Below are 27,947 nucleotides of genomic sequence, written 5' to 3'. Positions count from 1 at the left end.
TACACACTGAAGTTTGAGAAGTCCTGATAGAAAGAAGAAAAGGGAGTCAGAGGTTTGCATATGTGAATTTTACCTTTTTTTTTTTTTTCCATTTATTTTTATTAGTTGGATGCTAATTACTTTACAATATTGTAGTGGTTTTTGTCATACATTGACATGCATCAGCCATGGAGTTACATGCATTTCCCATCCCAATACCCTCTCCCACCTCCGTCTCCACCCGATCCCTCTGGGTCTTCCCAGTGCACCAGGCTCGAGCACTTGTCTCATGCATCCAACCTGGGCTGGTGATCTGTTTCACCCTTGATAATATACATGTTTCGATGCTGTTCTCTCAAAACATCCCACCTTCGCCTTCTCCCACAGAGTCCAACAGTCTGTTCTGTACATCTGTGTCTCTTTTTCTGTTTTGCATATAGGGTTATCGTTACCATCTTTCTAATTTCCATGTATATGCGTTAGTATACTGTATTGGTCTTTATCTTTCTGGCTTACTTCACTCTGTATAATGGGCTCCAGTTTCATCCATCTCATTAGAACTGACTCCAATGAATTCTTTTTAATGGCTGAGTAATATTCCATGGTGTATATGTACCACAGCTTCCTTATCCATTCGTCTGCTGATGGGCATCTAGGTTGCTTCCATGTCCTGGCTATTATAAACAGTGCTGCAATGAACATTAGGGTGCACGTGTCTCTTTCAGATCTAGTTTCCTCGGTGTGTATGCCCAGAAATGGGATTGCTGGGTCATATGGCAGTTCTATTTCCAGTTTTTTAAGAAATCTCCACACTGTTCTCCATAGCGGCTGTACTAGTTTGCATTCCCACCAACAATGTAAGAGAGTTCCCTTTTCTCCACACCCTCTCTAGCATTTATTGCTTGTAGACTTTTGGATAGCAGCCATCCTGACTGGCATGTAATGGTACCTCATTGTGGAATTTTACCTTTAAAATGACCATGTGTTTTACTTGAATCTGATTATTCTTTTTGTTCATTTTAAAGTTTGTGGTTTTAGTCAAAATCTAGAGAATATTTTTCCTAGAAAAGTTTGTAACAAACAAATTTCCTGCTTTGATTCATAGCAGCATGATTCCCAAGACTTAAAAAGGAAAAAACCTAAAGTTAAAAACAAAACAAGCAGTGAAAAGCAACTGGTTTATAAAATCTGGAAATTTCTAATTTAAAATTTTGGACTCATTATGCTTAATAGAAAGGGTGCTGGACTGAAATTCAGAAAACCTGCATTATATGGTATTAGTACTAACCTTGAACAAGTCCTTAGAAGTTTCTAGGCCTTCATTTTCCCATTTACCACAAGAAAACCTTGGGTTAGGGAAGTCTCATAAGATTCTAGATAAAGAGGAAGTGTGATCTTTTAACTTGTGTAGTAGGTTGAGTCAAGTGAAAATGATGCTATTAGTATTGAACCATTGTGACCTACAAAATATGGCAATGTCATTATGTGTCAACATCTCTAGGATCAAGCTGGAGGAGGGCATGGAAACCCACGCCAGTGTTCTTGCCTGGAGATTCCCCATGGACAGAGCAGCCTGGCAGGCTACAGTCCACGGGGTGGGAAGGAGTCAGACACGACCAAGCAACTAAGCTCAGCACAGCACAGGACTGAGCTGACCCCCCAGACGTGAGCAGCCCAGGGGCTCTCCATCACTCCATCTCACAGTCGCAGCTTGCTTTATGTCCTCCAGCTACAAGTAATCTTTCTGTACGGCCACAAGCAGACACACATTTCCATCCTTCAGGTTCTGTGATTCCAAATTGAATACTCCTGAAGAAGGATTCAGATTATCATGGCTGGGATCATACCTCCACCTCAGCCGAATGCTGCAGTCAGAGTACTATTTCTGGATGGAAATGGATGACTTCCCTGTCCTAGTGACCAGAGGTGTAGAATATCATGAACGGCTGCTGTTAGTCCCCTCAGAGGTGTGGTACTGAACAGGCAAAAACTAGATATCCTCTACATGTCTGTATGTCTCTGGGTGTGTCATGACTTAAGCCATACTTTATTCATTGAAAGTAGACATTATGAACAAACCAGCCAGAAGGAAGATGATTTGGATTCAAAATCTTTGTGACTTGGGAAGTTATTTCCTTCTTTTGAATCTATTTTCTTATCTGAAAAAAACTTATTATAAATACCTCAAAGGTTTACTATGGGATTATATGACAGCATGTATATGAAAATTTCCACGTGTATGACATTATAAAACACTATAGAACTTAAAGAATCTTTCATTCAATAAACTATTGAGTACCTACTAAGGGCTATGAAACTTGTTAGGTGTTGGGAATATAAAGATGAATACAATATGATATTTTTTCCCTCTGTAACATCACAATAGATTAGTATAACATCCAGTATGTAAATTACCTCAGTGCATCTTTTTAAATATTTTAAATAGATCAAGTGCTTGACAGTTGAGTCAAAGAGTACAGTAGTTTAACAAATGTGTGCATGCATGCTCAGTCGCTTCAGTCGTGTCCGACTCTTTGCAACCCTATGGACTGTAGCCCACCAGACTTCTCTGTCCATGGGATTCTCCAAGCAAGAATACTGGAGTGGGTCGCCATTCTCTCCTCCAGATGAACTTCCCGACCCAGGGATTGAACCTGCATCTCTTATGTCTCCTGCATTGGCAGGCGGGTTCTTTACCACCAGAGCCACCTAGGAAGACCTTAACAAATGCAGGGATAGGCAATATATTACAGAATAGAGATATTACTGAAAATTTGAGTGTAAAATGAATTTCTTCAAAGCAAATCTTTCATTTGGTTTACCTATATTGACAACACTTTATTTGGTTCTGTTCACCTCTTGAGCAAATGATTAATTCCTCAAGATTAACATCTATTGCCTCAAAACTGGCTTTTATCAATAAACAATCATATAGCTAGTATTCTATTCTGTGTCTTATCTCTATACACACTTATCTCTATACACACTAAATACAGCAATTCTTACCACATAGTCTCTCACACACTATTTTCAAACTCTTTCCTAAACAAATCAATTTTGAACTTGATTTGTGTTAGTTTTTATTTTTATCTTTTCTTGGCACAATTCTCTCATTAAATAGTATTGTCCCACTCAAGCTCGTGTCTTGGGAAAAGGTTGATAAAACTGAGACTTGTTTATAAAATGATCTTACAATTGTCCTGCCGTTTGGAATCTAAAATTACCAGGGCAGTCAAACATTTCTCACAGTGGTCTACATTCTCATCATTATGAAACACATTTTGAAACATGACTCATTCAAAATGTTAACAAGATTAAATAATGAATTATAAGAAACTTTTCAGGAACTTCCTGCTAAAAAATATTTGCCTGCTCTGCACACAGTTTATATGACAATCACATATTTATTCAGCATGAACTGGCCACACTGCAATGAGTTCCTGTCACCACTAGAACTGTATAAAATCCCCAAACCAAAGGCTAGCTTACTGTTTATAATGCACTCCTTATTGCTAGTACTTTATACTTATTGTTCAGTTTGGTATGCGTTCCTATTTCATTCTTCTTGAAATTCTTTGCCTGGCTTTGCATATTCATTTCTTCAGCAAATATTTACTGTATCTTTGGGGGGTAGGTACAAAATTAACAAGGCACAATCTTTGCTCTCTCTCCTGTGACAACACAGGAGAACAGTGGAATATGGGAAGTATGGTTTGTGTCTATCTCCTCCTAGTTCCTTTAGGTGATCCTTCCCCAATTCTACTGGTCTAAAAACTCTACTGGCTGATCATATGGGTTCAGGGATGAAACTGGCCCACGTCTATCAAAGGCCTCCTCAGAGCTTTCCTCCTGGAGTTAGAAGGGGAGGAGTACCCCTATGTCACAAGCGTCAAGTGTGGAGCCTGAAGCATGCAGGTGATTTCACTATTCGAAATGAGAAGTAGCACTTTTCCCACCATATGGAGAAAACAATTCAGGAGAGACCACAGGTAACATCCGCGGAGTAGCAGAGGAGAGAGCAAGACCTGAGAGATGAAGAAAGCCTCGCTGGTCCCTCGGTCTGGTGTGCCTGAAGCTGTCACTTCCCTAGACTGACCATATGGGGTGGCAGGCAATTCTGGGACAGTATGGGTGGCTCCATAATCATTGCGGATCCAGGCTTCTGCTTTTCTGCTCTGCAGTCCTTAACATTTGACTTCCATCCTCACATATCAACTGCACTTTCAGATGCACTTTTACTACAGCCTCCATCGTTTCTTATCATCTCCCAGACACTGTGTTCTGTGCCAATTGTCATTTATCCTCAAGTAGTGTTGTTTTCCTTATGCTCTGCCCACTTCCCTCATAACTCACTTAAACCCTGTAAGCTTTGAGAGTATTGTCCCTAATCAAAATCAAGAGGGACATCTATTTAAGTACATTCCTGTTGAGCTCAAGCAAGAAGTCTAACCACTCCTTTGTTGTAAATCTTTTGAAGAAAAAAGAAGACCCATCAATGGCAATGTTCTCAACTCCAAGGTTATGGGACAATGGTGTATCTACCTATTGTGAAGGATATGAGGTATATCTAGTAAGCTTACTAGATAGATGTAGATTATTTTTAAAGTTTGCTAACAGTGCTGTTTTTCTTTTTAGAGAAGACTTAAGTTCATTCATATAATAACATCATTTTCTGTCTCTTGTATTCTTGTATGCTTGATAAAATAGGAAGACAAAAGGTCAGAAATACTGGTTAATTTACACCTTGAAGCCTATTTAAATATATTCATAAGTGTGTCATGGGGGGATGGGTGAGAGGCGCCAGAGGGAGTGAATACAGGTATACTTATGGCTGATTCACGCTGTTGTACGACAGAAACCAACACAACATTGTAAAGCAATTATCCTCCAACTAAAAAAAAAGTATGTCACAGATTTGAACTTCATCCTTTATATGCAGTAGCAGCAGAATGTCTAAGTACAATCCCAAAGCAGACAGACATTATGATAAAGCTTGAAAAGGGACAGGGAGTAGAGACCAACTGTCATCACTAAACATACAAGTCATCTCACTAGTCATGTTAAGTGCCAAATGGGATTCGCTTGTTGGCCAAATGGGGCCCTGTGTGAACTTTAGCATGTGTCAGTAGTCTCCCGGGAAAGTCCCACTTTAAGATTAGGAAGAGAAGATTGATGTTAGCTTTAGGAATGGAGTGTTGTGGATAAGGAAAGGGAATGATCTACTTCTGGGACCATGGCTTACTCCTCTAGTAATCTGGAAGGAGTAAACTGTAAATAAAGGGAATCTAAGACTAAGTAAGAATTTCAAATCAGAGATGGTGCTGCCGGAGATGTGGTCTCTGCTACAAAGTTTGTCTTAATAGAAAAATAGAAGGAATCTAGGCCTTCAGGTGTAGCTGTTAGCCCAAAATGATGGAAAAAAAGAAAATCAGCTAAGGGAAAAATACTGGCAAGAACCTAGATAATAATTTGATGGTGGTGATGATGGCAATAAGCAGATCTTAGCAGCAGAAAATGGAGCAGCCAACTTTATAGGAACAACTCATCCAAAAATTGTGTGATTTGGGAGAATGCTTAGTAAGAGATATTATAAGCCTACGAGATATATTGGAGACTGTGACTAGCGAAGTGGCCTTAGGAAAAAAAATAAGGGATAGATGTAAGAAACACTAATGAAGTAATCAACAGACAAGACTTGGAAACTGACAATGGATGGGTGGGAAGGGAGTAGAGAGGTAAGGAATAAAAATTCACTTTGTTATTTTAGGTCTAAATAACTAGAAGAAATATATAAAAATATAGATAAACTATCTTCATATAAATAAAGAAAACTGGTGGAAAGACTATTTTAAGGGGAAAGGTGATGTGTTCAGCTCTAGATAATTTGAGTTTGAGGTGAGTGAGAAATATTCAAGTGGAAATGTTCAGAAGAGTCAGTAAGTAATAGGAAATGTGAGACGGAAGTTAAATGAGAGAGGTCAAGGCTACATTTCTAGATTGGAAGCTACTGGTCAGTGATATTAGTGGAAGCTGGAAGAGAAGATGACATCACCAAGGGAGATGCTAGAGACCAAAGTGTGCCACGTGAGCATGAATTTTCCCTTATTTATACATAATAACCTTAAATATGTGGACAGAAGATACTCAATTATTGCCTTGAACTGGTGGTCATTTATAGCCTATTGTCTGAAACATAACACAACAGGGTACTTACTTTGAATTTGAATTTCAAAATTAGATTAGTGCAATCAAGAAATTTAAATATATGTGGTGGGTAAGAATATTTGGATACCAAAAAGTTGCTCCTAACTTGTGTTATAAACTAAGTTTAGTGACAGGTACATTAAAATTTAAGCTTGCTAGCCAATACTAAATGTATAGGTTGACCTTCACATAATCTTTTTCCTTAATTCTACTGCAATATTTTTTTAAAGAAGAATTTCAAAATCATTTCTGAATTTTCTTAATTGTATGGCTTTAAGTTAGACGAATGAAATATGCCTTTTCAAATATAGCATTAAAGATTTTAGTATACTTATAATCCAAACTATTAATATCTGTGTTAATGTTTAATTATATAAAGAACATTATGCAAATATTTACCTGAACAAGTAAGATATCATTATTAATGATGACTTGTGAATATAATTAGAAATGAGTAATTAGGAAAAATACAACAGTAATAAAGAGTATATTTCAAAAGTAGTACACTGGGGATATGAAAATAAGCCCTTTATATGTCCTTTACATACCAGTAGAATATGCATATGGTGTTCCTGCCTATGAAATGATTTGAAATGAAAAGGTAGGAATAAAAGAATCATAATGGTCTCTTATCCTCTGAGTAATCTTAACTACTATATTCTATTACTCAGATTTGAATAGACTAGGTATCCTAGAGAAAGTCTTATCTTCTGAAGAGCAGATTGTTATCTTATCTTCCAAGATAACATATTAAAAAAGGAGTTTTGAGGCTGGTGGATCAAGATGGAGAGTAGGAATACTCTGAGCTTACCTTCTCCCATGGACACACCAAAACTACAACTACATATAGAACAGTTATCTCTGAGAATGACCTGAAGTCTAGCAGAGCAAATTTTCTATAACTAAGGATATAAAAAAAGGCCGTACTGAGAAGGGTGGGAGGGCAGAGATATGGTCTAATCAGAACCCACACGCCCAATGCAGCAACCCACAAGAAGAAGGGTTATCACAACTAGGAGGTCTCCTCTGAGGAGGAAGGAGTCTGAGCCTCACACTGGGCTCCTCAGCCCAAGGAACCAGCACCAGGAAATGGGCCCCCATTACATCTGGCTTTAAAAAAAACAGTGGGGCTTACCTCTGGGAGAGGAGGAGGGCTGTGGGAAACCAAGACTCCACTCCTGAAGGGACTTGCATGAAAACTTACTTACTCCAAGTCCCAGCAGAGAGGTAGCAGCTTGGAAATCACAAGGGAATTATGAGAAGAAAATTCAGATTTAATTTTAGAGCATGTGCCAGAGGGAAGAGATCTGATGGAACTGTCTCCAGGGATGGAAGCATTCAAGGCACCATATTTTTTATTAAACTCTCCTTCCACCTAGCTGGTACAGAGCTGGTAGCTACCATTTTTGTCACTCTCTATCAACCTTGCTAACATCATGCACCTTGCCCAGGCATTCTTCTGAGGACCAGCCCTGCCCAATAGGGTTGCCCTAGGAGGCCCCTCCAACGTGGCTCCCACCCCTCCCCACTTGGTGGGCAGCACTGGCTTGCACCAGCAGTAGCCCCCCAAAATGTCTCCTGCTTTGGGGGGGGTCCAGCCCACACATCACCATGCTCACAATAGCTGTAGTTGGACATCACAGCCAGTCATGCTGGGGACAAGTCCTGCATATGAGTGTGCCCATAGTAGTCATAGCCAGGCCTCTCATCCAGCCAACTCAGAGGCCAAGCTCACCCACCAGCAAGCCCACAGCAGTCACAGCCTAAGCACAACAATGAAACACATGCAGCACATATAGGGGATACCCCTAGAGCACCTAGCTCTGGTGACGGGGGGATAGTACCACTGGCCACACTGAACACTTCCTACATTAGGCCACTCTTTCAAGACTAGAAGACATTGCTGACTTACCTAATACATCGAAACAAACACAGAGAGTTAGGTAAAAATGAGGAGACAAAAGAATACCTCCCAAAGGGAAAAACAGGACAAAACCTCTGAAAAGGAACGAAAGAAATGAGGGTAAACAATCTACCAGGGAAAAGGTCAAAGAAATAGTCATAAAGATGCTCACCAAATTTGAGAGAAGTCACTGAAAGGGTCAACAAACAGAAAATATTAAAAAGAACCAATCATAACTGAAGTATATGATAACTAAAGTGAAAAATACTCTAGAGGGAATCATCAGCGGATTAGAGGAGGCAGAAGAATGGACTGAGATCTGGAAGACAGGGTAACGGAAATCACCCAATCAGAACAGCAAAAAGAAAAAAAGAATTTAAAAAATGAGTGTAGTTTAAGGGACCTCTGGGACAATATCAAGCATGCTAATGTTTTCTTGATAGAGGTTCCAGAAGGAGAAGAGAAAGAGACACAAAATCTATTTAAAGAAATAATGGCTGAAAATTTCCCTCACCTGGCAAAGAAAACAGACATCCAAGTCCAGGAAGCAAAGAGAGTCACAAATAAGATGAAATGAAAGAGACTCACACCAAGGCATATTAGAGTTAAAATATCAAAAAAGTAAAATAAAATAAAATAGAGAATATTAATAGCAGCAAGAGAAAAACAACTACTTATGTACAAAGGAACTCGCATAAAACTATCAGCCAACTTTTCAGTATTGACTTTACAGGCAAAAAGGGAGTGACGCTATACATTGAAAGTACTGAAGAAAACTTACAAATAAGAACACTCTACCTGGCAAGGTTATCATCAGAATTGAAGGAGAGATAGAGTTTACAGACAAGCAAAAGCTAAGGAGTTTGTCACCACTAAACTGGCCTTTTAAGAAATATTAAAGGGACTCCTTTAAAAGAAAAAGAAAAATCCATAACTAGAAACAAGAAAACTATGAAAAAATAATTCACTGGAAAAGACAAATATAAACTAAAGGTAGTGAATCAACCACCTACAAAGCTAACATTAAGGTTAAAAGACAAAAGCAGTAAAAAATTATCTATATCAAAAATAATTGAGTGATATATAAAATTAAAAGATGCAAAATATGATATAAAAACATAAAACAAGGCAAGTACTTTTAGAAAGTACTCAAACTTGAGTGACTATCAAAACAGACTATCAAAACATACATAGGTTGTTACATATGACCCACATAATCATGAACCAAAACCTGTAATGGATGCAAAAAAAATAGAAAGGAATGCAAACATATTGATAACACTAAAGAACATTATCAAATCACAAGAGAACAAGAGAATAAGAAAGGAACAGAGAACTACAAAAAAAAAAAAAAAAAACCCAGAAAATAATTCACAAAATGGTGACATGTACATACCTATCAATAGTTACTTTAAATGTAAATAGGCTATATGCTTTAATCAAAGGGTATAGGATGGCTGAATAGATAAGAAAAAACCAAGATCCATATATGTGTTTACCACAAGAGACTCACTTCAGATCTAAAGACACATACATACAGAAAGTGAAGGGATGGAGAAAGATATTTCATGAAAATAGAAATAAATATCAATGGAAATAAAACTGGTGTAGCAATACTTAGACAACACAAAAATATTTGTCTCTCCTAACAAGAGACAAACAAGGGCATTAAATAATGCAAAGGGTTCAAGCCAACAAGAAGATAAAATACTTGGAAATGTATATGTACCCAACACAGGCACACCTGAATAAGTAAAACAAATATGGACATAAAGGGAGAGAATGACAGTAATATATTAATAGTAGGGGATTTTGACACCTCACTTACATCAAAGGATGGACCATCCAGACAGAAAATCAATCAGGAAACACTGGCCTTAAACAACACATAGATCAGACAAACTTAATGGGTATATGTAGAATATTCTACACCAAAACAGATTTTTTGCAAGTGTAAATGAAATTTTCTCCAGAATAGATCAAATGGCATGCCACAAAACAAGACTTCATAAATTTAAGAAGGTTAAAATCATATCAAGTATCTTTTCCAACTACACAGTATGAAACCAGACATTCATTACAAGAAGAAAACTGGAAAAATAGGATAGTACTTGGCATAAATCTTTATTATTGTCATAAGGAATCTATTTGAACCATGCAAATACACATATTCACATAACACATACATATTACATTTTGTTGTTTGTGATGGTTAGGTACAAAAAGTATCAAGTTACCTTGGCAGACACAAATGGAATCTTCAATTCAGTCTCAAGAGTTAAACTTAGAGCTAGTATAGGACCTCTGGAGAGAAGTAAAATTGAATGTGTGTTTTATTTAACTTCATGTTCCACTGTTGTTTTAACCTCTTTGCTTCTTTATTCTTTACTGTTTTACTCTTTGTGACTCAATTAAACAGATGCCAATATAGTCATGCAGAGAAATACAAAATAGTGCCAACACAGTCAGGTGAAAACAATAACAATAAAATTGTAGGGGCAATTTGAACTAAAGCTAGAACTCAGATCTTAAACTCTGACTGTCTAAAATGAAAAGGAAGAATTTTCTTTTCTCTAGGTTGGCTGGTCATATTGATCAGATCCACAGGATAATTCAAATTAAGAAGCAAATGGGACTCTAATACATTCTTTTGATATTTAAGGAAATTGAATTTGGGTCACAAGTAACAAGTTAACAATTGATGGACAGAGAGTTGAATAAGTCATCCAATTAATTTAATTTTAATACATACATATATCTGTAAATTATTTTTGTTTTCAATTGCTAAATGTAAACATAATTATTCTAGTTTGCTATCTATTCAGAAACTCTATTTTACAAGTTGAGAGTGGAGAACTGACATAAATTTGAAAAAAAATGTATACATTTGACCAAAGGAAGAATTTTAAGATTGCAATTCAGGGGGAAAAGACGGATTATTTTCTTTTGGAAATTTTAAAGTTAGAGTTATTCTCCTGGTTGGGTTAGGTACAAAACACTTTAGAATTCTAGATTCTTAAAGTATATATATGGACAAAAAATCCAAACCCTGAAATGAATTGATGCTGTAGCTGTGGGATATTATACTTATTCTACATGTCTTACTTCACCAATCTATTGTGAGTAATTTCTAACCATGTGAGGTAAAGAAGGAGGTGAGTAGGGGAGGGCAGGGGGTCTGTGTCAGGGGAAAAATGATGGTATGTTGGAAAACATATTTTGCCACTTATAGATATAACTACCATTTGTCTACAAGCTACCTCCACCAAAGAGATACACTGATATCTCAGCACGTGTAGAAGGAATGAATATGTAGAAAACCCTGACTATCACATTTCAGATCTTTCTCAGGAATGTCCTATCTTTCATCCATTAACACTGCCTTACACAAAGATGTTCTGTATGCACTGCATACTGATAACACTTCACATATTTAATATTTTAGCTTCGTTTTTCACAAAAGTTTTTATAGCTTCTGGCCTCATTTACTTTTCAAAGAAAAACAATGAATTGAATGTATTATTACAGCTAAGAAATTTAAGTTCTTTCAGCATTTAAGGGATAAGAGAAGGCCTGAATTGAAATCAGCTTTCACTTGGTACATAGGGCAAGGAAAACAGGTGTTAATGAAAAATGATTCACTTAGGGCTGTCATTACCAGCATTGTTAATCTATATCAGAAGCCAGTGAGAGGAGAAAAATGCATTAGAAGGTTAATAGCTTTAGAATGACAGTTCAAAAATGAACATTTGAAGTAATGTAATATCTGCTAAATAATCAACAGGCTGTAAAAAATTATTTGCTTTATTTTTCTATTAACTATACTCAATGCCAAACCGAGAAGTTGAAAATGAGAAAATTTTGTTTATCTGCTCATTTTGTTAAATATAACAGATTTTTATCATTATACAGTTATATGCAAACAATGTCTACACTGTGAGCTATAACGGTATGGCCATAACATAAATAATATCTATTAAAATAATTGAAGAAAGTAAAAAAGTGAGCATTTATTTCCCATTATGTATCTCCTCTATGTATCTATGTTCCTTTGTCTTTATTCATATACTGATGAATATATTATAATGAATTTCAAATTTTAATATGGTTTGATCAGTATCCAAGGTTATAATGTAATTAATTGTTAATGTAATACTTTATTAACTGTCTCATTACAGAGAAGTACTTATGAGAAGTGTTTCAAGTCAGGAAGGCATGCATTTCTTAGGTGAATTGCGCCAAGTACAGATTTTATCAGCAAAAGAAAACAGTGAAAGTGGATATTGATAATATAGGTAAGCCATTTACCACTATTTAAGAAGCATTTATACTAAAACAAACATAATCTGGAAAAAACTTTAAAAAACTTATGTTCCTTTGAGTGATAGTCCATAAAATATGTTTATACCCAAAATAGGTTGTATGATTATATATCCATTACTAAAAACTAAAAAATTCCAATTTATAAGGTCGGTCATTTTCATTCTTTGTTTTAACATAGATAGCTTTGAAGAGCTTTCCATTATAGCACATGAAAAATAGGAAGTGTTTTTCTATGACACAAATGAACTCATGAGAAAATCTTTGAATATCTTCTCTGCAGCCCCAATTTCAAGTCAATAGATTAAGTGCCCACATTGTTTGCAACTAAGTCACAGCTGTCTAAATTGCTTCAGAAATGTTTAGCAGATTGCTTTATAGCAGGATAACACAGTTTGAACCACAGTTTCTTGAATACATCTTGCTGAGAGCTTATCTCATTCAAATGATGAAAGCAGCTGAAGCATGGTATTTGAATCAACCACATTTTCTTCTAATAAAGGAAAATTTTAGGAAGCTCTAGTTGTGATAGGCGACACAGTAAAGCAATTGAAATGTGAATATTATATTTTACACCATTCAAACTACTTGTGTATATGTGTGTGGTGATAAGATATTTTAAAAATAAAATTTTTTCATTTGGCGAGAAGCTTACAGTTAAACTGTAAAAGCAATATACAAATCATGTGAATTGCGAGCATTTAAAAATAAATATGCAAATGAGTATAATACTCTTTTCCAAAATAGCATCTTTAATAGGAAACCCTTGTAAATCTATGGCTGATTCATATCAATGTATGACAAAACCCACTGAAATGTTGTGAAGTAATTAGCCTCCAACTAATTTAAAAAAAATAAAATAAAACAAAAACAAAACAAAACAAAATCTTTACAAAGTGACGCATTTTAAAGTCATTTTTATGTTTCATAAGTACTTATAACTAGCAGTTCTTATTTTTAATTAGAAAATAGACATCTCTTCAGCCATACCTGAATAAACTATAGATATGAACAAGAGGAATGGGTACATTCACTTCTAAATTTTAAAAATTCTTATCAAAGAAGTTCTTATAAAGTACTTTCTACACACGAGCTTTACATATACTAGATGCTGTTGTAATTACAGAAGTCTGATATATTAATTTTTTTTTTCACTCAAGAAACTTAAAATCTAATTGGGAAACATAAGAATGAGTATAATAGGATCCTAAGGTGTGTGACTTGTAAATAAAAACCCAGTAAGTTGTAGATACTTCAAAAACTTGTTGAGAAAGTGAATGTGTTATATAGAAGCTAAATTTTGTTTTTAACTGATTAGTTTAGAGAATGTATTTAAATATTTCAGAAAAATTCTATCAATGGCAAGTTTGAGATGAAGGCTTATCTAAATATCCAGCTTGGAATGTATGCGCCAATGATCTATTGCCAAGTATTGAGTTGGTCAGACATTTCTTTTTTTTTAAGTAAAAATAAAATACCACATTTTTCATTTTCACTCAGAACTTTATGGAACAATGGATTCACCATTTTATTACACTATCTTATGCCATTTTTCAGGTAACTTCATAAGTCCATGTTCCCAAAACTTTTTATCTTTTTGAGCAAAGAACTGTTATAGGTGCCTTTTCCAGTCTTCCAAGAAATTGAAATTTTTTTCCATTAAAAGAATTTTGTAAAGACCAAAACAAATGGACATCCAAAGGTGCAACATCTGGTGAATAGGGCAAATGAATCAGAACTTCCCAGTCAAGCTGTAAGTTTTTGCCTGGTCATCAAAGACACATGCAGTCTTACATTATCCTGAAGGAAGATTATGCATTTTTTACTAATTCCAGACACTTTTCATTGAGTGCTGCCTTGAGCTGGTCTAACTGGGAGCAGTACCTGTTGGAATTAATAGTTTGGCTTTCCAGAGGAGCTCATAATAGAGGACTCCATTCCAATATCACCATATACACAACATCATCTTCTTTGGGTGAAGACCAGCCTTTGGTGTGGTTCGTGGTGGTTCATTTCACCTGCTCCATGAACTCTCCCATTCCACATTATTGTACAGTATCTACTTTTCATTGCCCATCACAATTTGTTTGAAAAATGGAACATTTTCATTACATTTCAGTAGAGAATCACATGCAAAAATCAGGTTCCAAAGGTTTTTTTTGGCTTATCTTATGTGGAACACAAGCATCAAAGTGATTAACATAACCAAGCTGGTTCAAGTGATTTTCAGCTCTTGACTTGAATATTTTGAGTATGTCGGCTATCTCCCAGGTGATATAACATTGATTGCTCTCAACTAATGTCTCCATTTGATCACTATCAACTCCAACTCTTCTATCCGACCATGGAGCATCATCCAGCAAGAAATCTCCCCCAACTAGAACTATCTTACAGAAAAAACAAAATGAACTTTTTGGCCAACCCAGTATATCTATTGCTCCCCACCCCTGAAACAAACAATTCTATTATGCTCACAAATTATAAATTCAGAAATTTGGACAGAATATAGCAGGGATTGTCTCTTCCCATAATGTTTATGGCCTCAAATAAAATGATTCTAACATTTGGTGACTTGAACAAATGGGCTGAAATTGCTGAGACAGAAGATTTGTTACCAAAACGGTTCTTCACTCACCTGTTTGGGGCCTGGGCTAAGATGATTTGAAGGTTGGGCTTAGCTGGGACTGTCGACCAGAATATTTACATAGAGCCTATCCAAGAGGCTTTGACTTCTCACAGAATGGTGGCTGGATTCTAACAAAGCTCAGATTAAGAGGGAGTGTTTTAAGAAAGAAGTGTTTTAACATAGTAATGTCTGCAGGAGGAGAAGGGGATGACAGGATGAGATGGTTGGACAGCATCTATGACTCAATGGACAGGAGTTTGAGCAAAACCCGGGAGATAGTGAAGGACAGAGAAGACCGGTGTGCTGCAGCCGTGGGGTCTCAGAGTGGACAGGACTTAGCAACTGAACAACAACACTTGCCATGACTGTGAAAGAATTTTTTTTTTAAACTGATACAACGTATGTTTACTCTGTGACACAATGTAGTCACTCAGTGACTAAAGAATCTGATAGTTAGAGATTTGGAGCTTGCATTTTAAAGCCTGAGAAGTAGAACACTTTGCTGACTAGAAATTCTATGTGATGGATACTGTGAAGTGTCAATCAAAATCCAAATTCCTCTTCTTCAGTAAAAGGGTTGACCCATGACTAGTCAGACACCACAGGTCTCAGCCTCGTTTGAGGCTGTGTGGTCAAATACCTACATTCTCACAATGGAATGGAAACAGAAATGATGTGTGCTACTTTTGAACCTGGGCCTTAAAACAAAGTACATATCATCCCTCATGCTCTTTTTTCCTTCCTTCAAGGTAGATCATGGAGTTGCTTGACCCAGCTTCAACCAGGCAATTGAAAATAATGCCATGGAGGATAGTAGAGTGGTAAAATAGAAAGCCCCTGGATTTCTGGATGGCCTTATGGAGCATAGCCATTCTGAAAACTTGGATTTCATGTGTAGGAGGGAGTAATACATTTCAGTGTTTTTTAAACCACAGAGCTGTCTGTTAAAAGTTTAGCTTTACTCTAATTTAGACAGTGGATGCACATGACTTAATAGTAGCTGGGTGCTAAAGAAATGATGGTAGGAAAAGCCAACTTCTTCTTGTCCAGCTCCCAAACACTTAAAATGCTTGGTATGACTGATGTTGCATTCTTTGTGTCCATTCATTTTTATTGACATTTTGCAGTGGCCGAAGTTTTCTTCTAGAGGAAGTGCCACTAGCAAACCAGTCATGTTTTACATAATTCTTTTTTTCATACCTATACTCCTTTTTTATTTTGAAAAGGATACATTTTTCATGTACCACATCAATGTTCCACTTGAAAACTCCAGAAGTTTGTAATTATTTTGACATGGTTGTAGATCTTAAACTCTGGAAACACAGAGATCACACTCCCATATTTACATTTAGAGAAATTGTACTAATTCAGAATCATCAGAAGTAGCTTCACAGGTTAGAAGAGCAGTTCACAAAGTGTGGTTCAGGTGGTCAGCAAGGTCAACCTATTTTCATAATGATATTAAGATGCTGACTCACCTTTTTCACTTTTATTCTCCCATAGATGTAAGGTAGAGTTTTTCAGAGGCTAAGTTCATGGGAAGAGGTCATCACTCTGATAGACAATGAAACGTGAATTTGTATATTCTTGTACTTTAAAAACTCTTCAGTTTTAACTTCTAATACAGTATACATTAGAAGATGTAACCCACATAAAAGTTCTTTAGTCTCCAATAGTTTTTTGGTCAAGAAAATTTTAATTTTTAATTATTAAAATGCATTACAGAATACTTTATACATTCCAAAGAACAAAAAGTTAACAGAAATCTATATGCTAACTACCAGCTGGTTTGCCAATTGTAGAGTACATTTCACTTGAATTATGTAAACATAGAACACCTTTCTTGCAACAGGCAAATGAATGGCTGCAGGCTAAATTCTTTTCTCCAATTTTTCTTTCTTTTTTTTTGTCCAGTTCACATTTAGTCACCAGTGAGATCTCAGAATAAGTATAAAGTACTTGGGAAAGAATCAACTGACCTGTGTTCAAGGACTCTGAAATCACCTTCTTATTATGTCTCTTTAACTAAACTACAAGCCCCATGAAGACAAAGACTAGGTATGCATTGATAACCATTATACTGCAAGTGACAAGGAGGAAGGACTTTTCTCTTTCCAAAAATCAGCTTTTTCTGCATCTTTGGACACATGGCAGAAAATAGCCTTTCTAGCACTAGGACCATAACACTTCCTACTCTAGGGCCACCAACTGACCAGCATTTCAATATTCTATTTCTAATAGAATATTCTATTCTAAACCTGGACATGTTCTATCATGGTCCATCCATAGTTTTCTGGATGATCTAGGTAAAGACAAATCAACATGGCTACAGAGACTTCTCTGGTGACAGAAGCAATTCTCAGAGAAGGGAATGAGGCTGAGCTGCTGCTGCTGCTGCTGCTAAGTCACTTCAGTCGTGTCCGATTCCGTGTGATCCCACAGATGGCAGCCCACCAGGCTCCCCCATCCCTGGGATTCTCTAGGCAAGAACACTGGAGTGGGTTGCCATTTCCTTCTCCAATGTGTGAAAGTGAAAAGTGAAAGTGAAGTTGCTCAGTTGGGTCCAACTCTTAGCGATCCCATAGACTGCAGCCCACCAGGCTCCTCCATCCATGGGATTTTCCAGGCAAGAGTACTGGAGTGGGGTGCCATTGTCTTCTCCAATGAGGCTGAACAGACGCCTTCAAAAGTACCTGCTAGTCACTACAGAACACATGTGTTCTGAACTTTAACAATCTTGCTCTTGAAATTATCCTCATAGAGCTTACGAGGGAACAGCCCCGACAAAGGGTTCCTAAGGAAGTAAAGGGTGGTGACCAAGTAGTTCTGACTCTCTCTTCTGAGTTTGCCTCTCCTTTGGGAGTCTCTAACTTTGATTACAACTGTTACTTTACTTTTACCCTTTGGGAGTAGGGAGTTTACTCTTTTTTTTTTTTTTTAACACTAATGTTGCAAAAACAACAATAACAAAACAAAAACAAAAAACCCTTCCATGAATTCTCAATAATGCTGTTGGAGAATTTCCAAAAATACTTCACTATTTAAGAACAAAAGAAAAATTGAAAAATACAAGGTAATAAAAGCACATGTGACTCACAAAGTAAAGGTTTCTGACCATTTCCCTGGATATACAGTTCTTGTCTCATTTCTAAGAGAAAACAGAAGGCTTACCATTTGAATAGCTGTCTGTTTCTTGCCAGCAGCCCAGAACACCACAAAAAATAAAGTTCAAGTTTACTAGGATTGTTCCTGTAACATTTCTTCCTTCTTAAAAAAGAAAATAGAAGATACTTTCTAATTATTGTTAATTAAAACTATTCTACATGTTTGGTCATTTCTATTTCTTGAAGACTTTATTTTCTTGGACTCCAAAATCACTGCGGACAGTGACGACAGCCAAGAAATTAAAAGGCACTTGCTCCTTGGAAGGAAAGCTATGACAAACCTAGACACCTTATTAAAAAGCAGAGCCATCACTTTGCCAACAAAGGTCCATACAGCCAAAGCTATGGTTTTTCCACTAGTCATGTACAGATGTGACAGTTGGACCGTAAACAAGACTGAGCGCTGAAGAATTGATGCTTTTGAACTGTGGTGTTGAAGACTCAAGAGTCCCTTGGACTGCAGTGAAATCAAACCAATCAATCCTAAAAGAAAGCAACCCTGAATATTCATTGGAAGGACTGTTGCTGAAGCTGAAGCTCCAAAACTCTTGTTACTTGACACAAAGAGCTGACTCATCAGAAAAGACCCTGATGCTGATGGCAAAAGGAAAACGGGGTGGCAGAGGATGAGATAGTTAGATAGCATCACCAACTCAATGGACATGAATATGAGGACACTTCAGGAGATAGTGGAAGACAGAGAAGCCTGGCATGCTGCAGTCCATGGGGTCATAAAGAATCAGACAAGACTTAGTGACTAAATAACAAAAACAACTTCTTAAAGACCTTTAAAATATCCATGAAAAAAATTAATAGCTACCTGCAAAACTAGTGACACAATTCAGATACTTTTTAGGTCTTTACTTTCTTATATGGAAATTAAGTTTTAAAAACACTTTTTCATTGTTTTTTTTTTCCCATTGTTAACATAAATGAGAACATAACTTGAGATGAACTGTATTCAGGATTCTCTAAAGACATTTGCAAGTAGGGATTGAATACAACTCATTTGAAGCAACATGATATATGTGTCCATTAAAACTTTTTCAAGTGTGCTTCATTTTGATAAATACATTCCACATTCTATTACTTGTTCTTTCTCCTCACTATTCCCCCCATTGTAGACTGGGATCTGGGTAGTAGTACCTTAAGTTAATTTACTGTTTAAACCACCACATTTTTTAGATTCTCAGGCAGCTTTTATATTGTCTTGACTCCCTTTTGTACTATTTTCCCCAACATAACTAATATCAGAAATAATTCCTATAACTTTAAAAACTTTTTATGCTGGTTGCTTACATTTACATGTGATACCTGAAATTAAAATTACTATCAATACTTGACTTAGCATTGGAAACAGGTAAGTTTGAAGTCTTTTTCTTTGGTAAAAAATATTAGAGAGACTATAATGTTTTGAGTTCAATTTAAATGAGGAATCTATTTTAAAGTACTTATAGCAGCATGGTGTAGGTTTAAACAAGCACAGGATTGGCAATTAGGAGACTAAGATTCCAATTTCCATCTCTGCCACTAATAATGTTTCCATGCTCCTAATTAGTTAAGTAAATTATGGCTTATTTTCTTCTACCTATAATAAGAATTGGACTCAATATTTTAAGTCTCTTCTAGTTCTAAAATTCCACAGTACTAAGAGGTGAACGCTTTTATATGTTTATTTTTAAAAAGAATGCTCATTGGCTATCTAACTCCTTACATAGGTACTTTTAAATTACACCATTATTAAGCACTTACTATGTGTGTCAGTCATCTTAAATCCATTCTGGAATAAGGCAAAAGAAAAATAAGCAAAATAAATCTGCATGCATTTGATGCCATTGAACTATATACTTAAAGTTAGGTGATATATCTTTATTACACACAGACACTACATATATATATATATATATAAGTTCAGTCACACAGTCGTGTCCGACTCTTTGTGACCCCATGGACTACAGCACGCCAGGCCTCCCTGTCCATCAACAACTCCCGGAGCTGACTAAAACTCATGTCCATCTCGAAGGTGATGCCAACCAACCATATCATCCTCTGTCCTCCCCTTCTTCTCCCACCTTCAACCTTTCCCAGCATCAGGGGCTTTTCAAATGAGTCAGTTCTTCACAACAGGTAGCCAAAGTATTGGAGTTTCAGCATCAGTCCTTCCAATATTCAGGACTGGCTTCCTTTAGGATTGACTGGTTGGGCCTTCTTGCAGTCCAAGGGACTCTCAAGAGTCTTCTCCAACACCACAGTTCAAAAGCATCAATGGTTCAGCACTCAGTTTTTTTCACAGTCCAACTCTCACATCCATACATGACTACTGGAAAAACCATAGCTTTGACTAGATGGACCTCTGTTGGCAAAGTAATGTCTCTGGTTTTTAATATGCTGGCTAGGTTGGTCATAGCTTTTCTTCCAAGGAGTATTTGTCTTAATTTCATGGGTACAGTCACCATCTGTGATGATTTTGGAGCCCCCAAAAATAAAGTCCCTCACTGTTTCCATCATTTCACCATCTGTTTGCCATGAAGTGACTGGACTGGATGCCATAATCTTCGATTTCTGAATGTTGAGTTTTAAGCCAACTTTTTCACTCTCCTTTCACCTTCATCAAGAGGCTCTTTAGTTCCTCTTCACTTTCTGCCATAAGGGTGGTGTCATCTGCATATCTGAGGTTATTGATATTTCTCCCAGCAATCTTGATTCCAGCTTGTGCTTCATCCAGCCTGGCACTTCACATGATGTACTCTGCATATAAGTTAAATAAGCAGGGTGACAATACACAGCCTTGATGTACTCCTTTCCTGATTTGGAACCAGTCTGTTGTTCCATGTCCAGTACTAACTGTTGCTTCTTGACCTGCATACAGATTTCTCAGGAGGCAGGTCAGGTGGTCTGTTATTCCCATCTCTTGAAGAATTTTCCACAGTTTGTTGTAACCCACACAAAGGCTTTGGCATAGTTAATAAAGCAGAAATAGATGTTTTTCTGGAATTCTCTTGCTTTTCTGATGATCCAGTGGATGTTGGCAATTTGATCTCTGGTTACTTTGCCTTTTCTAAAGCCAGCTTGAACATCTGGAAATTCAGTTCACAGTACTGTTGAAGCCTGGCTTGGAGAATTTTAAGCATTACTTTACTAGTGTGTGAGATGAGTGCAATTGTGCAGTAGTTTGAACACTCTTCGGCATTGACTTTCTTGGGGATGGAATGAAAACTGACCTTTTCCAGTCCTGTGGCCACTGCTGAGTTTTCCAGATTTGCTGGCATTTTAAGTGCAACACTTTCACAGAATCATCTTTTAGGATTTGAAATAGCTTAATTGGAATTACATCACCTCCACTAGCTTTGTTTGTAGTGATGCTTCCTAAGACCCACTTGACTTTGCATTCCAGGATGTCTGGCTGTAGGTGAGTAATCACCCCATTGTGGTTATCTGGGTGGTGAAGATCTTTTTTGTATAGTTCTTCTGTGTATTCTTGCCACATCTTCTTAATAGCTTCTGCTTCTGTTAGGTCCATACCATTTCTGTCCTTTATTGGGCCCATCTTCTCATGAAATGTTCCCTTGGTATCTCAGATTTTCTTGAAGAGATCTCTAGTCTTTCCCGTTCTATTGTTTTCTTCTGTTTCTTTGCATTGATTGCTGAAGAAGGCTTTATCTCTCCTTGCTATTCTTTGGAACTCTGCATTCACATGGGTATATCTTTCCTTTTCTCCTTTGCCTTTCGCTTCTCTTTACTCAGCTATTTGTAAAGCCTTGTCAGACAACAATTTTGCCTTTCTTTTTCTTGGTGATGGTCTTGATCACTGCCTCATGTACAATGTCACAAACCTCCATCCATAGTTCTTCGGGCACTCCGTCTATCAGATCTAATCCATTGAATCTATCTGTCACTTCCACTGTATAATCATAAGGGATTTGACTTAGGTCATACCTGAATGGTCTAGTGGTTTTCCCTACTTTCTTCAATTTAAGTCTCAATCTGCAATAAGGAGTTCATGATCTGAGCCAGAGTCATCTCCCTGTCTTGTTTTTGTTGACTGTATAGAGCTTTTCCACCTTCAGGTGCAAAGAATATAATCCATCTGATTTCAGTGTTGACCATCTGGTGATGTCCATGTGTAGAGTCTTCTCTTGTATTGTTGGAAGAAGGTGTTTGCTATGACCAGTGCATTCTTTTGGCAAAACTTGAGCATAAACTCAGGCTTCGTGGTGGCTCACTGGTAAAAAATCTGCCTGCAATGCAGGAGACTTGCAGGAGACACAGGTTCAATCCCTGGGTTGGGAAGAAAGGAAATGGCAGCCCACTCCAATATTCTTGCCTGGAAAATCCCATGAACAGAGGAGCTTGACATATATGTATATGTATATGTATACATACACATGTATGTATATGTATACATACACATATATCTGAATTCAGTGGGACTCTAACATTTCATAATTGCCATTTAAAATTGCATTACAGTTTTAGATACAAGTTGGTTTCTCCAAAGGACTCAATCACTTTGGGGACAAAGACTTTCTTAATCCTAGCTGTAGCTCCAGGATCTAGAACACTGTCTGGCTCTTACAGGGAGGACATTCATATTCTGGCTTTGCCAAGTGTTTGATGTGTTTTAATTATCATTTTCAACCAATCAATGTACTAAACATGTTGCTACCGTTTAGATGCCAAGTAGTGTCCAAGCCTTTGAGAGCCCATGGACTGTAGCCTACCAGGCTCCTCTCTCCAAAGGATTTCCCAGGCAAGAATACTGGCATGGGTTGCCATTTCCTTCTCTAAGAGCTCCTTCCCACCCAGGGATCAAACCTACATTTCCTGCTTAGCAGGCGGATTTTGGCGAATTCTTTACCACTGAGCCATCTGGAAAGCCCAACGTATTAAACATATGAACAGTTTTTAAACTTCTGAAATACTTATCAGAAAAAATCTTTATCATGTGGAGTTCAGAAAACATCATCAAAGAACACTAGACCTTCTTCAAATGTTTGTAAAACAAATGCGTTAGACTTTAGAAGACAAAAAGATAAACCTAAGCCCTAGCATCAGCCCAACAGATCTTACATGCAGCAATAAAAGTTCAGGACAGCGTACTTAAAAAGTATGCTAACGAAGCCATCCTTCAAGTAGCTATCTAACTAAACAATCCCTATCACTTTCCTTAAATAGCTTTTAACAAAGCCAAGGTGTCTCAGCCTCATATAATAAGTCACCCAGTTGCCTAGAATATCCATTCACTGCTCAGACAAAAGCTAAGGGTTGGAGATTTTACTGACATTCCTGAATACCATAGTGTCATTTCTTGAGCCCAAACTTAAGACTATCTAACTCTAGGTTACTAATAGACAGGTTATCTTCGATGTTTACTACACCAGGGAAAGCCGGCTTTTTCCCATTCATGAGGGTAAAACCGTCCCACCTCCTTCACTTTAGATTCAGTTAAACAATTCAAGAAACCAGTTAAATTCTAAGCTCAGAGGAATACTACAGCCCAAACCATAGTGCTAGCGGTAATCGGTCTGCCAATGCAAGAGACTCAAGAGAGGCGGGTTCGATCCCTGGATTGGGAAGATCCCTTGGAGGAGGAAATGGCAACTCACTCCAGTATTTTCGCCTGGAAAATTCCACGGACACAGGAGCCTGGCGGGCGACGGGTCCATGGGATTGCAAAGAGTCTGACACGACTGAGCGCGCGCGCGCGCGCGCACAGACACACACACACACACACCCCCCCCCCCCCCCCACGCAACCATAGTGCAGCGCTTGGGAAATGGTATCTTTAAAACACCGTGCGAAGGGTCCATGGGATTGCAAAGAGTCCGACACGACTGAGCACCCACATACACACACACACACACACACACACGACTGAGCGCGCGCGCACACACACACACACACACACACACGCGCGCGCAACCATAGTGCAGCGCTTGGGAAATGGTATCTTTAAAACACCGTGCATTAAAAGTTGCCAAAGGTCGACAGCCGCTAACACGTCTCGAAATGTACAGACCACACCCAAGTTTCACCAGCTGAGCACCTTACTGGTCTCTGAGCGGCGCAAAGCAGAAGAGAGAGAAAAACCCAAGTTAATCGTTTGGGCTGCGGAATAATCTGTAAGGTTTGAGTCTCGAAACTTTTGGGGTTGTGGAGATTAGAAAGGGATCCCTTTGCGTTAGGCCTAAACTTGGGCTAGAAAAGAGAAAGGGGCCCGGCGAAAAGAAAAGGAGTAGGCTCCTGACTTCCAGCGTTCTCGGCAGGGCCGTTAAACGCAGCAGGAAAGCGGGCGTGTGTTTTCTTCTTCCATTTCCCGCCTCCCAGGAGACGCGAGCCCAAGCCCGTTCCCCTCCTTTACACCCCGACGGGGTCCAATGGCAGTCCCTGCCGCGGAGTCGCGTAGGAAGCCACCCCGCCCTTGGGGTCCCCTACGCCCCACCTTCCCAGCCCGGCGGGAGGCGGGGGGGCGGCCGTGGCCGTCACGTGACCTGGCTGCCGCCAAGTGAGGCCGCTTTTGCGACGAGGTGACAGCCAAATGGTGCGACAGGAGGAGCTGCCGCCGCGGCCGCACCGCCCTGCACCGAGAGGCTCAAGGCGGCTCCTGGCGTCGCCCAGAGGCAGCGACTGAGCAAGGGAGTCCGGCGCAGACGGGCGGGCGAGCGGCGGCGGCGGCGGGCGGCGAGGGGGAGCCCGCTACGAGTACCCTCGCTCCCCGCCGCTCTCCATGAACTCGGCGAAATAAGCCGCGCCTCCAGCAGGGGCTGCGCCTCCATGAATCCCTAGGTTTTTTCTTTCTCTCCCCGCTCCTCACCCCCCACCCCGGATCCCGTCCCGCCTTCTCCCTTCGCCGGCAGCGGCTGCGTCCAGGTGCGGAGTCCAGAGCGGATCGCAATGGCGTCCAACCCCGAACGGGGGGAAATTCTGCTCACCGAGCTGCAGGTAAGGGCCGCGGCCCGGGCGCGAGGCGGTGGCGGGGGAGAGAGGGAGGGAGGGAGAGGGTCTGGCTCCGGGTAGGGGGCCGTGGGGAGCGGTGTGGCCGCCGCGCCCCTAGCCCGCTAAGTGCGGAACCTCGGGGATGTCACTCGGGAGCCGCTTCCTTCTGAAGCCAGAGCTTCTGGCCCCACCGGAGCCCTGGCCTGCCACCGCTTTAATTTGACTCTACCCACCAGAGGGACCCCATCTTGCGGCCGAATTCCGCTCTCACCCGGTGCGGGGGCGGCCAGCCCGCTGCCCCCTTCTCGGTGTCAGAGCCGCCGGCGGACACCCCCTGGCGCCCCTTCCCTCCTCTTGGCCGGGCCCCGCCCCGCCTTTCCCTCGAACGCCGCTCCTTAAACTCCTTTGAATGACTCCCTAGCTGCTTTCTCCTCCCTCCCCTTCCCCTCCGACTCCGCACAAAGAGCGCCCCCATAACTTCCAGCCCCCAGACAAGTTTTTTTTTTTTTCTTTTTTTTAAGGAAAAAAAAAAAAGAAAGTGGGGGGAGGGGGGAAGTATCTCACCAAACGCTTGCTTCACTTCACCAGCCCTCTTCAGGTGACTAGATTTCTTTCTTTTATCTTGCGGGCTACTCTTTTTGTTTTTTTGTTTTTTTTACAAATAGATACAGGTCCCCTTCTCAACTACTCCCCTGCTCAGATCCGGAAGCCCAGATGCTGATGCTTTTCAGGCTTTCATTTTCCCTCCTGTTTGAATACCAGAAAAAGAGCTACAGAAGTTGTTTACAAAGGGCAAAGCAGTCGACTCGGGGAAAATCTTGGGCACCACATGCTTGCAGAAGATGAGAACAAAATAGATCCCTTAATTAGTTAAGTCCACGTTGAGTAGCAATATTATTCTTTCCATTTTCCAGCTAAATATTTGATGATGTAGGCATGATTTTTGTTTTTAGATCTCTGTGATGTGCGCTACCTTGTAGAGTTTATTTTTTTACTTTGGAGTGTACCAGAGATGTTTACATCTGGATTAAAGCTTCATGCTTGTTCTGTGACTTAAACTTATTTTGGTTTGTTTAAATATAGTCGTTTTCTAGCTACTCGAAGATTGAGATGGAAATTAAGAGAAGAAAAAAATAGCCCACTTACATTGATTTTTGTGTGTGTGCTGGGCAATTTTTTTGAGAAGGCTTAATCTAGGCACCCTGAAGGATTGATTCTTGATTTCAAAATTCAGTTGCTTCTACATTTTTTGCTGTTTAAATATATTTTTCGGTAAAATCCTGTATTAGCTGGTTTATTGTACATTTAGATGTAAGCTCGACGGCACTGTTGTAATACTTGATATATCCTCCATAAAAATAGAAATTTCAATAAGGTGTATCAATGCACGTTTGTGAATTTGGAATCCTTTAGAAACGCACAGCTGAATTTCGTATAATTGAACATGTTGCTGTATAGTGTTTTAATTACTCTTAGCTTTTTCTAAGGAGGTCTTAACAGCATACTGGTTTGCTAAATGAATGGAATTTGTTTTATTACTTTACATGAGCTTTTGAAGTGAAGTTTGAGGCACACTGGAAATGCTTTCCATTATCTAGTCTTGAAATATGAAAAGCATACTAATGACTGAAAAAACCTTGAAAATGACAGGAGAATTTTCATTGAGTAGAGTGGCTTCAGAATCATAAAGTATTTGGTATCCTTATTTGTATTTATAGAAAGTTGACATAAAAGAGTCTTACTTTGGCACTGAATGTGAAAATATACTTTCATCTATATTAAAATATAATATTTAGGAACTTTTGATAAGACCATTTTTTACAGTAACAAAGAAGCATGTTAAATAAATGGGAATATTTAAACATGAGTATTTTTAAAATGGGACCAAACCAGGGGAACATCCAATCTAAAGCTACACTTTTAAATAAACTAAAATATAATCCCTCCAGAAAAAGAATAGTTTCTATTAAATGTTGCTGATAGGTTGTCATGTATATCCAGGGCAGTTTTCTTGGTATACTTGACTCCTAGTTCTAATGAAGGTTATTGCATTTGAACTTTATCATGTTTATTAAAATAATTGAGAATAGTATTTATATCAGTACTCAAGATAAACCATGAAAAAATTTGCTTCACAAGTATTATGCATCTGTTCAGACATTGTGTTATTTCATTGGGTTATGAAACTAGAATATAGTAACTAAGTATTTATCAAACTTGTTTGGAGAACCAATTTTTTAAAACTTTCTAAGTTGTTTGAATTTATTTAAATTGAAACGTTGTTCAATGTGAGGTTCTTAATGCTTTTCTGCTGTACAGATTTTAAGTATTTAAATAGTTATTTGTGTAGCAAATTTTTAAATTGTTTAGTTGAAAACTGTTACTTTCCCTTATCTTATCTCACTGAAAATTACATGTTACAGCCTCTTTTAATGAAATTGATATTTATTTAGAAATATTGTATATCCAACTTTAAAAAATTTATTTTTCAAATTATATTGCAGAATTTGAAATACTTCACTACTTGAGATGAAACCAATAACTTTTGGTTATGAAAAGACAAAGAAAACCTGAAACCAGTCTTGTTAATTACTTTAATATTTCTGTATAATGTAATGTTTCTCACTCTTGTTAGTCATTTAGGAGGCTTATTCAGCAAGGAATCATTAATAAAGTATACACAAACTTTGATGGCTGGAGGCTTTAGTATGTAAGGAAGAATATTTGCTGTGGTAAAAACAAAAATAGCCTGTTAAAAAATATAAACTTGGTTGGCAATTTCTAATTAATTATCTCTTATAATTAACTTACATCC

The 27,947-nt window shown here is 38.3% G+C and overlaps 1 protein-coding gene across 4 annotated transcripts in view; it reads left to right on the top strand.

The window, feature by feature from the left end:
* Positions 1-24,219: 24,219 nt before the first annotated feature.
* Positions 24,220-27,947, top strand: part of PKN2 (protein kinase N2) — a 144,232-nt gene continuing 140,504 nt past the window's right edge. Inside the window, exons 1-2 of one of the 4 annotated variants that reach the window (XM_061121464.1) lie at positions 24,220-24,318; positions 25,054-25,138. In XM_061121464.1, coding sequence (XP_060977447.1) covers positions 25,091-25,138 — 48 coding nt within the window. In that variant the 5' untranslated portion in view covers positions 24,220-24,318; positions 25,054-25,090. Of the gene's footprint in view, positions 24,319-24,756; positions 25,139-25,797; positions 26,002-27,947 lie in introns of those variants that run through there. The other 3 variants (XM_061121466.1, XM_061121465.1, XM_061121467.1) reach the window with 3 other exon arrangements.

This window comes from Dama dama, chromosome 20 (assembly GCF_033118175.1).
Source record: "Dama dama isolate Ldn47 chromosome 20, ASM3311817v1, whole genome shotgun sequence".
Lineage (NCBI taxonomy): Eukaryota > Metazoa > Chordata > Mammalia > Artiodactyla > Cervidae > Dama > Dama dama.
Note: the sequence above shows the minus strand (reverse complement) of the source record. Positions and strands in the feature narration are given on the sequence as shown.